Source organism: Mytilus edulis, chromosome 1 (genome assembly GCF_963676685.1).
Source record: "Mytilus edulis chromosome 1, xbMytEdul2.2, whole genome shotgun sequence".
NCBI classification, from domain to species: Eukaryota; Metazoa; Mollusca; class Bivalvia; order Mytilida; family Mytilidae; genus Mytilus; species Mytilus edulis.
Window position 1 is genome coordinate 89228089 of NC_092344.1, and position 18268 is coordinate 89246356.

Sequence of the window (18268 nt, forward strand, 5' to 3'; positions counted from 1 at the left end):
ACCGATAAATCAAGAAACACAGAATGGTATTTCTCATGCAAGGTTCCAGCAAAATTAATACGAGAATTTCATGCGCAACGTACAATGAGTGGTAAGAAAAGAAAACGTCCATTACAGCAGAATAAACATAAATTTTTCACAAAACCGGATCCAGCTGTTAATAGTGTACAATATATTTCAACTAAAGTCAAAGCTGATATAAGCACACAAACTGAAACCATAAATGAACAAGATCAAGGAAATGAAAATCAACAGTTATTGGCTGTGAAAATTGTTAACAATCGACCATACTTTTTAATTAAATCTGGGAATACTACAAAATATGAATCAATGACTTCAGCACCAAATATCGCACGACAAGTTTTAATAGATCATAAGGAACGTTTCAAACAAGCTCTTTTACAACAAGACATTCAATATGCTATGGAGAAAAGATTAGGAAAGGAAAATCAACGCGACTGCAGTTTTCAAATAGCCTCTGATGGAAAAATACATGAAATTCGATACAACATAGATGGTACAACGGAATATTTATCAGGATACAGGAATCCAGTCATTGCACCAGAGTGGGATACATTTGATAGTCTGTCAAATGCGTCAATAAATAACTTTATAAATGTGTTAGAACAACAATACAAGATAGAAATAAGTATGAGAAGATAAATTTGTGAATAGTACATGTACAATAGTTAAATATGATATTGTTTTATAGAATGAAATAATGAATTGTAGCTACTATTTTTATAAAGCCACAAAGATGGGCAAAGAAATGAATAGATTATAGAGTAAAACCACATAGATTGGTATAAATGAAAATATTATAGAGTATAACCACATAGATTGGTTACATAATGAATGAGAATATTATAGAGTATAGCCACATAGATTGGTAAATAAGGAGTTATAGAATTGTAAAAAGATAGATACCGGTATTGTAAATATAGTGTATGTCTTGTATTTTTATTGTAATACTAGCTAGTATGTTTTGTTTTATTTTTATGTAACATTTTTGTTTTAAAAAGGATATTTATGATCAATGATTTAAACCCTTTGGAGTTGGACTGGTCATTCAACTCCACACCCTGCACTTGTATAGGGCCGACCACCTTATACAAGGAGCATACAGCCAAAATTTTATGTAATTTTCAGTCTAGAATTTTTCTTTGCGTATATGTCTTGTCTTATTTTTCATTTTCATCAGTCTTGCTTTTTATATCTTATCTGGCAATTTTCTTAATCTAGCAATTTTGTCTAATCTTGAATTTTTCATCTTATCTTGCAAAATATGTTATCTTTATCTCGGCATTTTCTTGTGTATATAAGTTTATTCTTCATGATTATTGTATATATTTATTTATGTTTATCGTTTAATGTTTTTGTATATTTTCTCATGTTTGAGGACAAACATATTGGAGAAGGGGGGAATTTGTCATAGGTGTTCTTTTAGGTAAAAGTTTTTAAAATGAATTTTATTGAGAAAATATATTATTTTAGAAAATATGAAATTATGAAATAATTGTTTGACAAATTTTTAATTTAATTATTCAGGTAAATTTTGTGAAACATGTCGCTTCTTAATAATTGCTCTGAGCAACACTTTGGTATCTTGTCAATTGTCATTAATTAATCTGAGCAATATTATGGTTTAATTAGGATTATAAATGTAATTAACTTGTATCTCTCTAATTGACATTATTCATATTTCACCTTTGGACATTGTAAACAATATTATTAATACTCAAAATTATCTCAATTATCTCAATTATCAATGTCTGTCATTTTATGAGTAGTTTTCAGCTTTCGCCTTAAATATCGGAGTCGAACAGTATTCGTTAGTGTAGTCTCGTCGGTGTTGTCCAGATAGGAGTGCTTCCAAAGCCAACCAGGCTCAGCTACTCGGGAGAAATGCTAACTCAAAAGACAGCTCAACACAACTGTAACTATTCAAGCCAGACAACATCAACTTGGAATATTACGAACATTTTGGACTTTTAACTTTAACTGAGAATTAGTGAAATTAGTGACTTTATTAATTGGAACATTTGGACTTTATTTATTTGTAAATTGTTTTGGCATCATTATTATTATTTGGACCTGTTACTATATATAAATTTGTTACAACTTGCTGCTTGATTTATAGTTTTGCCTGCCATTGCTTAAGTCTTGCGAAAGACTGACCCCCTGTGCCTTGGGCTGTGCATGTTCGATAGTCCCCCTTAAACTCGACGTGCATTGGCTCTTGGTGACATATATACAAAGAATTAGCAAAATAAATTGTAACTGCAATTTGTGTTTTTTTTTGGAAAATTGATAATTCCTTTAATCTTGAGGGGGAAAACATCCCATTCTACTTATGCTATTGAACCTTTTGTTCAATTTCAGAGTAATCAAAATACTTAAACACAAGTTATTGTCCTTTAACTAGAAAAATGCTTGATTTGAGCCTCTTTTTGGCTCCTAATTCCTAAACAGTTAGGACATCTATCCCACACCAATCCCAACCTTCCTTTTGTGGTATTGAACCTTTTTATTAAAATTCATAGAGATCTATACACTCAAACTAAAGTTTGTCTGGAAACAAAATGATTTTGCAAGACAACAACATCATAGCAATACATGAGTGACTGCAAATTATTTACAGATGTATAATTACATTATTAAAGGTAGAAATAAGATTTGTATAAAAAAACTTAAATATAGTGACTTACAGCAAAGTGTTTTTAGGATTATGTACCCTTGTGTTGCTTCAATGCTAAACCTATGGAAATGTTATAGAAAATCAACAGCCTTTCCCCTTGTACTCTCATATTTGGCAATTCGATACTTGATAGACAGAGGATTATTGCATGCAGTGCTAGCAATGATTTCCTTAAAACAAGTTTATAATTTTAGATATTTGTTTAAATAAATATAAATGTGAACCAATTCAAGTACACCTTCTAGGGTGCGACTTTAGTGACTCAACATGAGATGTTTTGGAATTTAAAGGTTGTTTTAGGACTTTTTGTAAACAATATACGCTAGCTGATCATAGAAAAACAAGTGAGGCCAAATAAAAATATATGTATGGTTCCAGTAACCCTACTGTCCCTACTTTTTCGGCTTAAAAATAGCCTACCCTAAAGATTTTATTGTCATTTTTCATGAATGTTGCTCCCATAGACTCAATGTAAAAAAAAAAAAAACATCAAATAAAAAAAATCCCTTCCTACCTACCCTAACTTTTTATCCGATGTAACTGGAACCACATACTTTTTTATTTGGCCTGAATTAACTTTGTTTCAAATTTTATTACAAAAATCTCTGTATTAAAGTCTGTGGATTTTCTACAAAATTCTTGATTTTATTTTCACCAAATTCCCTTTTTCTATTAAATGCATCTAAACTTTAAATGATTATGCTTTGCACAAAGTTTCCCCTTTGTATATGTACAAAATGGCCCATCTCTATTATTCATTATCCTTGCTGATTTGATACTATTGCAGTTTAAAAAGTTCATAATTCACAGGCCACAGAAGGGGTCATAAACCTTAACATAGAAATATATAAAATTTTACATTTTGTCCACCTCATAACCTTTTATTTTGAAATAATTTTTGAATATACATGTATATACATCTATAATAGATACCTTCCCAAAAGTGAATCTATATATTAGACAAGTAGGCATATTGTCTCACAGGCAGCATAGGTTAGTTTATTTTGTTCATGTTAAACTTTGTGTCATGTTTTAGTCAGATGGTCTCGTAACTATGCCTTAAAAATTACATTGTGTCTGCCTTACAATGTAATGTACAGTTGGTGAACAACTTCATTAATACAAATATCAAAATCCAGAGTAATTTAATATTCAAAGATGATGTCAACATTTACATTGTGTATGACCATGAATTTATTTAAATGAAAGGTGTGACTATTGTCTCTTTTCTATATATTACACTGGTGGTATGACTCTGAATTACCGTAATTAAAAGTGCATGGAATAATTAATTTTTCCAACTTCAGTCATAAAAGCATTTTCCTTGTTATCTCTCCCCATTAATTCTTATCAGTGATGTGTGATAACTTTTATGTTTCAAAACAAATATCTATGGTTGGAAATATTTTGTGTGCATTTATTTATTACAAAAAATATACTTAGCAAAAATTCACAATTTACAGTATTTCACTGACAATGTGATAAAGTATTGTTATCATGGTTATCATTTTTTCATGCCATTATCACAAAAATATCAAAGGATACCAAAGAAATCTGATTGGCAGGCATAAATGATATAAAAAAATAAAAGTAATACCTCAACTGTTTTAAATGGCAGACCAATGTCCTTTGCTTGATCTTTAAGAAACTTGATAGCTCCATCTAAATAAATCAAAATACAAATAAATCTGATCATTAAAGTGATGTCTATAAAATTCTTTTAAGAACAAAAAAAGTAAGAATCATTTGTTAATACAAACCTGTATGGAGAGAGACTGTTCTTAGTTTCAACATTTGATTAAATTAAATTAATATAGCTATCTATCTATGCATTTTGTATTTCAGAAAAAATACACTTGCATGTTGTTTTCTTCAATTAATGTTATTGCAATTGTTAAATTTTATGTACAATATTCTTCGCTGAGTCATACCTGCCAACTGTCACTACTTGCAGGCAATGTCCCGTATGGAGACTCCAAATTGGAAATTTTGAAAGATTAATATTGTCCACAATTTAAAACAAAACAATCAGTTTCACCATGGGTATAGCATTGTAAAAGAATGAAAAAGCAAATAAACAACATTAAAATAAATTTGATGGCCCCTTAAGGTTTTGTAGGACTATTACAGCCATCCTGCATGTAAAACCCCCATGGGCATTTTGAAACACAGGCAGGTATGCTGAGTTTATTATTGACAACTTCTGTAGGAATGGGAAAAGATATTCCAGTTCCGTGATACAGTAGTTAATTATGTCTGTCATATGACTTCATTCACCTTGAGACAAAGTGTAGGCAGTGTCACTTCCAAAACATGTTGAGTGAAAGAATAAAAAATTTTGTTGCTATTCTTCAAGAAATATTTGGGAAATCAAAATCTTATTAGTTGGTCACCCTTCCTTCAGTTGTAGGGTAATTGAGATTACATAAAATGTACATAGATTATTTCTAGACTCTTCTCCTGAATTATGTTCCTACAGATGCATGAAACTTTAATAGTGCAGGGATACATGTTCGCCTTCTCTCAGGTAGTTGATAATCTTTTCCAGTCATACAGATAGACATAATTCGAAAAGTACACTTGACCCAAGTATTTGCAACACTTGGATGTCAATCCACAATCAATTTGCTTGTAGTTAGACACTGCTTTTGTGAGGTAAACACTTTTGGGAACATAGTTGTATTTGTCAATACCTTAAAGGAGGGTTAATTTGTAATGGGGCTACTTCATGACAAATAACAGTAAAAATTCCTGCCAAATGACGTTAATAATAATTTTTGGTGCATGACAATAAAATATACACTTCTTTTCGACGATAAAAAATTGACTGAATTTGATAAATCACAAAAATAACAGTTACAATAATGATTTGAGACATCTGAGAGGGTGATAAAGGGGGGTCCTGAACACGGAAACAAGTGAAATAAAAATCTCAAAAACGTTGCACAGAAAATAAAAATTGGAAAAACGAAGCACGAGAAATAAAATTGTAAATATAAAAGAATTAATACTTGAAGTTATTACTCAGCCGTTCTTGGAGATCAGGCAATCACTATTTTTGAACATGACAACCTCACAGTAACCTTTGAACATCCACAAGTTGCATGTGATTTGAAAAAAAATAATATTTATAGTCATTTGATAGCAATTAATATCCTGGGAACATGTAATTAAAAACAATCTCTGGATTGACTTTGAATTTAGTCCCATTTACTATTTATAATGAAATGCGGGATAAGCATGAGAAATTAAATGTCAAAACACGAAAACACTTGAAACAAAAAGGCCAAAAACATTGAACGAAAATAACTCTTTACCACCCTCATCTGACAAATCATGATGAAGATAAGGAAATTTTGACAAATCAGAGTGAAATTTTAACCAATGTGACGCTAACGGTTGCCCAAAAATAACCTTAAAACGTCTGATGTTAAAGGGCATTCTTAAAGGGATAGTAGCTACGATTTTGAAAAAAATATGAACAAGTTTTAAAGCTGCTAAAATCAAAAGCAATAAGATCGCTAGAATGTTTTCATAAACTACAGAAGTGTTAATAATTGATAATTCATATCGTGTTGTGTGCCTATTCATCTCATTAATTATGCATCGGGTTTACTTCCCGAACTTTGCCGACATAGCGAGTGAGCTAACCAAGATATATATAGATACGAACACGTGCTTTTTGTTTTCTTACATATTTGATAATTACTCTTTATTAAACGTACATATTTGACGCCATTTATCAAATTATGTAAATAAAAAATATAACAAATACCGGCATGTTATTCCAACCCAAGAATCTCCAACAATGGCGATATTATACACTTGTTATTACATTTGTATGACCAAACCATGCTGATAATGTATACACGTGTTTGTGTGTTAAATCGGGGCCTCCATGAAGGATACACCTGAAGAATAATACTAAAGTTTAGGAAGTTGATTTCTAATTTCTTCTAAGCTGGGAGATTACTGCCCGTAAATTTATAAACATATTTTTGACAATTATGAACACGTTGAGATTTTTTTTCATGTGATCTGGAAAATTTAAGAAATGTAAACATTACGCAAACCGTCGGCTACTTCTGTTTGACTTTGCCTGCGTCGCAGGTGTTTTTATTGATTTTAATGACCGATCTCATCGACGTTTTTTATTTTTGATTTACAATAACTTGTCTGCACCTCTTTTTTGTTTCTTTTCTCGCTGAAACTGTAAATTCGCGTACCATTTCCGCGATAACATTCCCCTGTTCGACCATTTTCCCTTCGAGGCACAATGTGGGATTGCGCATTGGGAACTAAAGAGTAAAGGTCATATGAATAAGGGTTGGGCTTAACATCGAATTATTATCTATAGATAATAAATAAATGTAGGTGTTAAACGTTAAAAAGCTTCTAAATGCTCAACTGAACGTAACCAGTAATTGTTTTAATCCTAACTATTTTACTTTTTGTACAAAATCCGGCATATAGATTAAAAAAGTAATTTTAATGAAAATCGTAGCTACTATCCGTTTAACCTCTTAATATTGAACTATTATCTGATTATACATACGCAATATAAATATGACAAACATACCATAATCTGGAGTTGGGTGGACCGATTTGATACGCAAATACTGTCTAAATCTTGTGACAGCTGGATCTTCTTGCTTGTTGCTTTCTGTCATTTTTCTTATTTATATAGTTTTCTTGCAACGATGTTACTGTGATTCTTAGCGTACTTCCTAACCTGGGAAAAACGATTTAGAAAACCGAATGAAAACACCTGTGTGGGTCAAGATTCAGGACGTTAGTTTTCGATGTCGCGAGAGATCTTCCGAATGAAACAAAATGTCTGCGCCCATGAACACAAACGCTTTATAAACTTTATTGGTTTTAACTATTCGATACAGCTTTCAGGTGAGATAATCATAGAAAGGCAACTATATGTAATCCTGCACTGTTTCAAAAGCAAATCGGTTAAACATATAAAGGACATATGCATACAAAATTCATACACACAAATATTCAACAATAATGTCAATATTACAGTGTCAACTGGTCAATGAAACCTTCTACCTGTACATGTAGCTGCAGTAAAATGTTCTACTCTTGACAGTTAATATCTGTTCTCAATAAACATCTAAACAGCCAAATAAAATCTACACCGTTTTAACCACAATGTAAAGATATAAGTACACAAATAGAAGATAAAAGGAATTAAATCATTTATTATTTTAAGTTTGTTTATATTTATAAAAAAAATCAATGTACTGTCTATGCCTATAATGAGGGGCCTGATTGGGGGGGCGGGGGGTCTCATCATAATTCACGAGTTGATTTTTTTGTCAATCACGATTTACATGAAAAAAAATCTGTAGAAAAACAGATCACAATAGCGAAAATGCACCGATCACAAAGAACGAAAATAACCCATCAGGCCCCTCTATAATGGGTCCTCTATTGGAAATAAAAAAAAATATTTCTATCTTTATCGTTTTAAATGAAAATAGAAATAAGATGCCATGCACACATGACAAGGAAAAAGTAGTACTCAGCACTTTATCATCAGTATCACTACATGAGGGTAGTAATGGGGGTACCTTCATGACGTATAACGGTAAAAATTATTGCCAAATGACGTTAACGGTAATTTTTAGTGCATGACGATAAAATGCACACTTTCTTTTAGAAGATAAAAAAATCAGCTGAATTTGACAAATCATGCTATTTTTTTTCCAAAAATAATGGTAACAATAATTATTTGAGACATCTGAGGAATCACGATAAAGATATTTTGACGAATCACGACAAAATTTTAATCAATTTGACGCTAACGATAGCCGAAAATGACCGTTTGCACCTGACAGTAAAGGGCATTACCACCCTCCTATATTGAGGGAGTGCTGAATTTTAAAAAAGAAGATGAAAGCAAATGCATGCAATACAAATCCTTGGTTGGTCAAATTATTTTATAAACATTAAGGTTCATCATAAAAAATAGACAAACTTGGTATAAAAATACAGTTCAAGTGCACTGCTGCTAGGTATTGATTTTTTTTCCCAGATTCTCAGTTTTGTCTTCACTCAGACAATAATTTCATAGGTGAAAACACAACCGATGTTTGTCTATTTGTAATGATGAACCACAATGTTCATAAAATAATTTGACCAATTTAGATAACAGTATAGATTTTGCTGAAAAAATATTTTTGTTACTATCTTTTTGCTGGCTTCATGCCAAGTCACCACAGAAGTTTCACTTGCCACAAGGTCAAGTTCTATTGAATCTGGACTCGCCAAACACGATTCTTACTCGCATTAGGAGAGTGGTAAGCAGAGGTTTCATACACTGCTTCAATTATGTGATTTAATTTTCTCGTTAGTCAAGGGAAACTACCAATCAATTCTTAAACATGATAATGTATGTGTTACACATATATCTAAAAAATTAGGGAGCCCTAGTGGTAGTTTACAATTTCAGATTAAAACTTGGCAATTAAATTTGATATCCTATGGATATGATTTTGAAAAAATGAGAATTATACTAAATCATACAATATTCAATTATTAAACTAAGTTCATCTGGAAAAAAAAAAATCAAATTATCTCCCCTTTTGCTTAAATAATTTGTTATTGATATGACATAAGTTTTGTTACTTTGTAGATCATGAACCAACACAAGAAAAGAAAGTTTCCAGGAACAAGTCATTCTATTCCAGGTCAGAAGAAGACAAAACTAGATTCAATTAAAAATGAAAATTTAAAAGCAAACAAAAAGATACAACATAAAGGATCCACAGTTTCTGTAAAACCACAGAAGGAAGGAAAGACTAATAAAACAGTTACAAGTGTTCAGACTTCAGATAAACAGCCTAGTCGGAAAAAGAAAAAGAAACAATGGCAATCTGTGAAAGAAAAAAGAAAGAGACTTAAGAAAAAATATTTAAATGTTGACAAAAGTACTTTAACTGAAACTGATAAAACTACACAAGCTATTCTTCCTGAAAATAAAGTAAAATTACCACAAACTTCTAGTGAATATTCATCAAATTGGAAAAATCTTATGAAAGTAAGTTTATATCTGTGTGTGGCGTTGCCAAGAAGAACCCTTCTATATGGTGTCTTCAGTGAAATGTTTTTGGTTTATTTATTTTTTCTTTTCATTTTGGGTATTTTTGTGATAATGTCAGATCTATACAGGTCTCTAGATTTGAATTTCTCTAGAATTAGTTTCATTTACATTTTGACATAATTGTCATTAATTGATAAGAGTAATTTTGTCTATAGGTGTTGACCTTTACTTAACATTTGCTTTGTGATATGTTTATCATATATAAATTTATTGGCCGTCTACATGACATTTGCTTTGTGATATTTTTATCATATATAAATTGATTGGCTGGCCCTCTACAATATACAAATAGTAAAAAATATATATTATTGTGTTTATTAATGTTTATTTATAAAATAAGAAAATATCACATTTATGAGATCTAATTTTATTAAAACTATGATGTATAATTTGAAACAGAATGAAAAGCCAGCTAAAAATTTCTAATAAAGGAAGGTTATACAGCAATATCTGTATGAAGAATTTGTAAAGAAATAGACTATTCTATAAATGTAGCTGTATTAATTTTTCCCTTGTTCTACTTACACAACCTGTTTGTTTAGACACTTGCATATTTAATGTTATCGTGTATCACTCTAGTATCTTGGCTCCATGTAAAAGTTCACTTTAGAAATGCACATTACTGTTAACCACAATACAAAGTTTAATATTGAAATCTCTTCATAAGGCCACACCAATTTAATTTCTTGTTTTATGGATTTTTGGGCTCCAAAATTTGGGGCGAGCGAGCGATTTGAAAATTTTAATAAAAAGATATTTAATTTGCAAATTTTTGAGGCGAAGCTCGAAAAGTAAAGGTGAGCGATTATAATTTTTTTTTGTAAACATAAAATAGTAGGTTTTGACAATATTAAAGCTTGATTTATCACTTGTACTTTGACATTTCTTTAATTTCTGAAGTAATTTTTCCCTGTTCTCCAAGAAATAATTAAATCTGGTCTATGTATGTGTGACTGACAATGAGACAGTTCTCCATCCAAGTCATAATCAGTTTGGGGACAACCCCTTAATGTTATAAATATCCCTTTTACATGTTTTATGAGGGATCAATATAAGTTATAATATATTTGTTTGTACAAAAGGGCTCATATTTTCTTAAAGAACTATGTATCTATCTGGTATTAAATGGTCGAAACAAGTCCAAGAATTTTGTAATATTCCTGGACTTTAACCATTATATGTTAACACTTTTACTTTAACAGTTTAATATTATTCAAAATAAGAGGACCCCTCTTTTAGAAAAAGTTGTTTAAAATATGATGTAACTCTTCAGTGGCGGATCCAGAAATTTTCATAAGTGGGGGCCTGCTCGAGTCACGCTTCAGTGAATCCCTATATAAGCAACCAATTTTTTTCCCAATAGGGGGGACCGGGCTCCCTGCCCCCCCTCCCTAAATCCGCCTCTGCTCTTCTCTTTTTGAGTACAAAATTCTAAGTTTTCAAAGGTTTTGTATAGAAGAACTATACAAATCCTTGGTATTTCTATTTTTCTTTTCTACATCAGTAAAATGACCCCTTGTCTGAGGGAGGGTTGTTCTCAACCTGATAATAACAAACACAGGTCAAAGTACGGCCTTTTACACAGGGCTTTGATACAGACCAAACAGCAGGCTATAAAGGATCCCAAAATTATTAGCGTACACAGTTCGAACAGGAAAACCAACGATCTAATTTATATATCAAGTATTTCCAAACGGGAAAATACCAATGAACAACATCAACAAACGATAACTGCTGACCGACAGGCCCCTCAATCAATCAGGACAGGTGCATAAACATGCAGCTGCTATGGATAGTTTTGTTTCGCCAGCATACAATATAATTGCAGTTGAAGGCAAATCCTTCAGAAGTTCTTTGTACTTCTAACAACGAACATTTGTTGATAGGGAATAGGGAAAGTAACCAATTTTTTGTTCTTTACATGCAGGTATTTCCGTAGTTATAAATTTATATCGGAGCACTCCCGCTTTTAGTCCAAATAATTATGACGTCTGGCAAGGCTATTTTAATTTTTTTCTGGGACGCCTCCCTACGACGTCTGGCAAGGCTATTTTATTTTTTTTCTGGGACGCCTTCCTACAACGTATTTTATTTTTTTTCTGGGACGTAGGAAGATGTCCCAGAAAAAAAATAAAATAGCCTTGCCAGACGTCATAATTATTTGGACTATCCCGCTTTGGATAAATAGGTTTCATGCTGAAACAAATATTCTCACAGATATTTACAAAGTGTGGTGGGGTGCTTTTTGCTTTTATGTTTAAAATCGTTATATATACAGGTTAGACTGTGATTTTAAAAACAAATGTTGATATCTTTTTATAATATTTACAAAAAAAATGGTGCGGGAAATGGACATGATTACATTTCCGGATGCGGGAAGCGGGAATAAAAAAAAAAAAAAACAAATCTGTTTTGAAAAAAATAGGTGCGGGCGGGTCCGTTGAACAAGGTATCAAATTGGTGTGGCCTAAGTTATTATTATCATATTTATTAGCCGATTAGCAGACCAAAAAGAAGTAGTAACACAAGATAACCTCACTTAAATTGTTCTCTGCTATGGGTTTCAATATTGTTACACAATGTATAATAATTTGTTCCTGATATTTTCTTATTACAGACATTTAACATTCCACAGACAAAGAAAAAGAAGAAGAAAAAGCATGAGGAAAAACAATTACCTAGTGGACAAACAAAGACAGAGCAGGAAAAGTATAAATAAATTCAGAGTATAATGTTTTCTCACAAAATTTCACTCAAGCATGTAAATTCAATTTTTAAAAGTCTTGATTAATTTCTGAAAATGAATGTATTCATCCATTTTTGTCGAGCCTGTGACTTTTGCCTTGTTTATGATCAAAAGCTAGTATCAAGACAGACATTTTGTAAAAATTTCTATCCTGTTTTTCCTTATTTTACTTAGAAATGGGTTTTTTCCCAGTTAACATTAGATACAGTCTGCGTTTAAAGTTTTTAAAACAATTATTAGACTGGTTTTTTACCAAACTTAGACATAAGCTTCTTACAATCAAATGATATTATATAGAGGAAAATTTGATTTTTTTTCCCACAGTTTTGATGAGCCTGCGACTAACAAAGTTAATTTTTCTTATTTCAATGAAATTATTAATGCTTGAAGATACATTACTATTTAATAATTGTTCCAGGGAACCAGAAATTTGGTTTGATGATGTAGATGACATTCTGCTGGACAGGAAACCAGAATCTTCACTTAAACAGTCAGATAAACTTGTCAAGCAGCAATCATTTACAGGGTAAGGTAGTTATATTATTATAGATTTGGATGATTTATAAAGGAAATCGGTCTGTTAGACCTCAAACATGGTGACAAAAAGGAAGTAGCTTTTGCTAAAATTGTGTCAATCAAAACCTAGCTATCTATTGTTCATAAATCAATAAAGATACCACCATAGTTAGATAGTACATGTATGGACATGATTGTTTTAAAAGAAAAAAAAGTGATTTTCCTCCACTTCATTCTCATCTTAGAACAATAAGCTAATTAAGTCATTGTGTTCTCACTTTGCTCTAGTAACTTAGGATGGAATTGATCAAAGTAAAATTTAAGAAAATAGCATTGAAATGTATTATTGTTATTTCTATAATTGCATGGTATAAGTTATAGGATAGAAATAAGTTGTAATCCCTGGAGTAAGTTTTTACATGGCAAACTATATTATTATTGTTATGAAAGCTGTGGATGCTGCATCTTTCTATCCAGTTGACAGCATTTCAGTTTCTTTTGTGTAAACTGATCTTTGTTTACATTGTGTCATAAAGAGGAGAAAGATTTTGATATTTTATATTGCTTTAATAAGACTTCAGTTTCATGAAACATACATTTGACCAGGAAGATCTCAACTATGAATGGGTGTCAAGTACATTGAAAATGTAAGTGAAATTCTAAATTTTTCAAAGTGCTTTCCTAGGTACCATATTCATGTTTAAGTGAAAAAGACCTCCTGTCAATAGGTTAAATCTCAAGCATCACTGCAGCTATAAACAGACTGACTTTCATCCAAATAACTAATGTAGAATTTTTAAATTTATACATCCATATTGCTCTTTTATTTTTCCTAGGTTGACAAAAGATATTGCCATTGATTGTGAGATGGTAGGTGTTGGATGGGACGGCAGAGACAACCAGTTAGCTAGAGTGTCCATTGTTAACCATTTTGGTAACTGTGTTTATGACAAGTTTGTAAAACCCAAAGAAAAAGTTACAGATTACAGAACTCATGTTAGTGGTATCAGACCAGAAGATATTGAAAATGGTATTTAATTAAATTCATATTTATTAAAGTAAAAATAATAAATGTACTATACTTCAAGGTAGTATAAAAAAGTCATGAATAATTAAGATGATATATTTGTAATACTCTTTATGTCAACAGTAAAGTTAAATTAAATTTAAAGATTGTATATCTCAATAAAACATTTCTATTAGTACTATAATTCAGATTTGTATGAAAATATGCAGATAACTTTTTATAGAAAAGGATATAGTTTCAGACAATATACCAGATTGTTTATACTTTGGAACTCTCCTATAGGAGCTCACTTATAAATAAATCTTGATAAAATTATTCTGAAAAGTTTGTACATGTGTTTTTTTTTAAAGATCATCTTCCATATAATTTTTAGCTCACTTGGTTCAAAGGGTTAAGTGAGCTTTTTCATCACTTTGTGTCTGTCGTCCGTCTGTCATTCTTAACTTTTATAAAAATCTTCTCTGAAACTACTGGGCCAAATATAACCAAACTTGGCCACAATCATCATCAGGGTATCTAGTTGAATAATGTGCCCAACTACAGGGCCAACCAACCAAGATGACCTCCATGGCTAAAAATAGAACATAGAGGTAAAATGTAGAGTTTGCCTTATATCTCTGAAACCAAAGCCTTTAGAGTAAATCTGACATTCGATTAAATGTTAATCAGGTCAAGATCTATCTATCTTGAAATTTCAGATAAATCGATCAACCTGTTGTTGGGTTACTGTCCCTGATTGGTTATTTTAAGGAAATTTTGAAGTTTTTTGGTTATTATCATGAAAAATATTATAGATAGAGATATACTGAAAACAGCAATAATGTTCAGCAAAGTATGATCTACAAATAAGTCAACATGATCAAAATGGTCAATTAACCACTTAAGGAGTTATTGTCCTTTATAGTAAAATTTTGTACACTTTTGTGATCTTACAAAAACCTTATTCTCTGAAACTACTGAGACAAATTTAACCAAACTTGGTCACAATCATTATTAGGGTATCCAATATAAAAAAAAAATGTGTCTGATGACCCAGCCCGCCTTTGGTTCTTTCAAACCAGCAAATAATTTAAAAATAAGGAGATGTAGTATTATTGCCAATAAGAGAAACCTATCAAAAGACCAAATGACCGGGATAAGAACAATGAGACGCAACTGTTTAACCTTGTAAAGTTTCTATGAATAAAATATATATATATAATGTTTCCATGTCTATGTTTAAAGTTTTACTCAGAAGTATAACTAATTGAAACGTTTGTTTGTTTATTTTTTCACAGCTAATGTTTTTGAAAAAGTACAAAAAGAAGTATGTGAAATACTGAAAGATAGATTACTTATTGGCCATGCTATCCAGAATGACTTGAAGGTAAATTAAATGAATACACAATGTTTTTACCCTGTAACATGATAGGGGGTTAAAAGGTGTATGCTACTGATCAAATGACTCATTGATTACCCAATCAAACAATTACAATGATTGCTTAATGCCCATATAGTGTACACCAATTGACCATTTCAAATTAACCATTGAATCAGTTTGCTTTAACCCATTAATTATATTTCAGAATACATATAAAAAAGAAGGTTTTTGTTCATGTTCATAAATACTAGTTTTACTTTATGGTTCTGATTTGATCAAAAGGAATCCAAAACTATAGTTTAGTTTTAAAATTTGAATTTTTAACAGGAAATGTTTACAAAGTTTGTCTCTTATAATAGTGGCATGTTATCTAGTTCCAGCATGAAAAGAACAGCTGACAGTTCATTCTCATACGATGATAAACAGAGTGCAATATAAAAAATGTGTTAATTTGTTTGTCCAATCCTGCAATGTGATAAGAAATTGCGACATTTCACATAGAACATTGTAGTTTATAATGCCACAGGAATAGTATTATCATGGCTGTTTATTTAGTTGGATATTTTGATACCATATTTTTACAAACATATAAAATTTGATGAAAAATGTTCAATTGAGTAATTTAAAAAAAAAAAATGAATATATTCAAATATATATGATATTTTAGGTGTTGTATGTTAGTCATCCTAAGAATATGATAAGGGATTCATCTAAATACAAACCATTCAGGCAGCTGTTTGAAGGAAGAAATCCTTCATTGAAAAAACTCACAGCAAAAGTTTTAGGTGTTGCTGTACAGGAAGGGGAACATAACAGTGTAAGTTAAATTGTTACAGGGGAGGCAACTCTGTTAATTACAGTTTGTTTTAAAGTATGTAAGCATAATATGAGATCACAATTCTATAATAAAGGGAAGAAGTCTATGGAATACATAGGCATGCACTTATTTATTTGGTTTAAGAGGTCTTTATTGTGGGATAACTTTTTTTTTTACACATTGCTCTTCAATTTCCTGTTCACCCAATATTTATAGCAAGGATATCATAAATGACCAGTAGCTTCAATGCTCTTCCTACGTGAGAAGAGATTGGTCCATAACAGAAGTTGGTACATGGGAGTAAACTTTATAATTTATAGTGTATGTGTCAGGGTAACTGGACCCTGGACAAAAAGTAAGAAGATGCCAAGATGTCAAAAACCCATATGTCAAGTAAGACAGTCAATACCTTGGTTAAATGAATATTTTGAAAAAACAAGTTAAAGCCAGAATTGGCACCTTTGACGTAATGATACAGATACAGAACAAGTCGGAAAAACAACTAAATAAAAAATTTAAGCAACACAAACCTTACAAAAAAACAAGGGGAAAGGAAGGAAGGGTAACTAGTGAAAGCTCCATTTGTGACATCTCACTGAGGTCACCTGTAATACAAGTGGTTTGTATATTATTTCAAGTATAAACTTCCTGTTTTTCTTTTACAGGTACAAGATGCCCAAGCTGCAATGAGACTTTATACCATGAATAAAAAAAAATGGGAGAAAGACTTCAAAGACAAACATAGACAAATAAAGAAAGGACCTAAGAAAAAGAAAAAACTTACAGTTGAATAAAGAAAAAATGCTCAATATTCTTTGTTATTTACTTGGTGTGAATATTTCTAGAAATTGCTACCCTAGTATTGTCATAGACTTATGAATTGTTTGCCTTAACACTAATATCATTTAAAACATCATGGATAATTGACTTGACTTTAGTGTAAACAATATTTTATAATGAAATTTAAAAAAAAAGATATTCAATTTCAATTCAAATTGTATCAAGTAGTATTCAAAAACAAGCAACAAATCCCAAGGTGACCATGATTTTGTCTGTCTATAAGCAAAAGGTTAACTTCTTTTAGAGAACCACTGAATGGAATGAAACCAAATGTAGCATGAATGTTCCTTAAGAGGTGCTGACCAAATGTTGTTACTTTGTAGCTGATCCATTATCCAATATAGCCACCAGTGGGGGATTTATTTAACATAGGACCCTATTGGAAATACGTACAAATGTCTTCTTTTAGAAAAGCACTGTATGGAATGAAATCAAACATGACAAGAATGTTCCTTATGAGGTGCTGACCAAGTGTTGTTACTTTGTAGCCAATTCATTATCCAAGATGGCCGCTAGCGGGGGTCTTAACATAGGACCCTTATGGGAAATACATACAAATGTTACTTTTAGAGAACCACTGAATGGAATGAAACCAAATATGGCATGAATGTTCCTTATGAGGTGCTAACCAAGTGTTGTTACTTTGTACCTGATCCGTTATCCAAGATGGCCGCAAGTGGGGGATATGGTTTAACGTAGGACCCTATGGGAAATACGTACAAATGTCTTCTTTTAGAGAAGGACTGAATGGAATGAAACTAAACATGGCATGAATGTTCCTTATGAGGTGCTGACCAAGTGTTGTTACTTTGTAGCCAATTCATTATCCAAGATGGCCACCAGGGGGGGGTCTTAGTGTAACATAGGACCCTATGGGTAATACATACAATCTTTTCTTTTAGAGAACCGCTGGATGGAATGAAACCAAACATGGCATAAATGTTCCTTATGAGATGCTGACCGAGTGCTGTTACTTTGTAGCCAATCCATCATCCAAGATGGCCACCAGCGGGGGACTTATTTAAACATAGGACCCTATGTGAAATACATACAAATAAAATTCAGAATGGAAATGGGGAATGTGTCAAAGAGACAACAACCCGACCATAGAACAGACAACAGCAGAAGGTCACCAACAAGTCTTCAA

General features: G+C 31.6%; 2 protein-coding genes across 2 annotated transcripts in view; one reads left to right on the forward strand and one right to left on the reverse strand.

The window, feature by feature from the left end:
- Nucleotides 1–7505, reverse strand: part of LOC139494006 (aminoacylase-1-like) — a 39641-nt gene extending 32136 nt beyond the window's left edge. Inside the window, exons 1-2 of the mRNA XM_071282176.1 lie at nt 7278–7505; nt 4296–4360 (exon numbers count right to left, since the gene is read on the reverse strand). Coding sequence (XP_071138277.1) covers nt 4296–4360; nt 7278–7368 — 156 coding nt within the window. The 5' untranslated portion in view covers nt 7369–7505. The remainder of the gene's footprint in view (nt 1–4295; nt 4361–7277) is intronic.
- LOC139494017 (uncharacterized) lies at nt 7463–17090 on the forward strand. The gene is made up of 8 exons (XM_071282186.1): nt 7463–7600; nt 9348–9752; nt 12433–12524; nt 12980–13087; nt 13914–14107; nt 15382–15470; nt 16132–16281; nt 16947–17090. The coding sequence occupies exons 2-8, from the start codon at nt 9351–9353 to the stop codon at nt 17073–17075; spliced, it is 1164 nt and encodes a 387-aa protein (XP_071138287.1). The 5' UTR covers nt 7463–7600; nt 9348–9350; the 3' UTR covers nt 17076–17090.
- Nucleotides 17091–18268: the final 1178 nt, after the last annotated feature.

Coding starts and splice junctions, on each gene's coding strand:
- LOC139494017 (XM_071282186.1), top strand. CDS start 9,351: ATGAACCAACACAAGAAAAGAAAGTTTCCAGGAACAAGTCATTCTATT. Junction 9,753..12,432: donor ATTGGAAAAATCTTATGAAA/GTAAGTTTATAT, acceptor TTCTTATTACAG/ACATTTAACATTCCACAGAC. Junction 13,088..13,913: donor AAGCAGCAATCATTTACAGG/GTAAGGTAGTTA, acceptor TATTTTTCCTAG/GTTGACAAAAGATATTGCCA.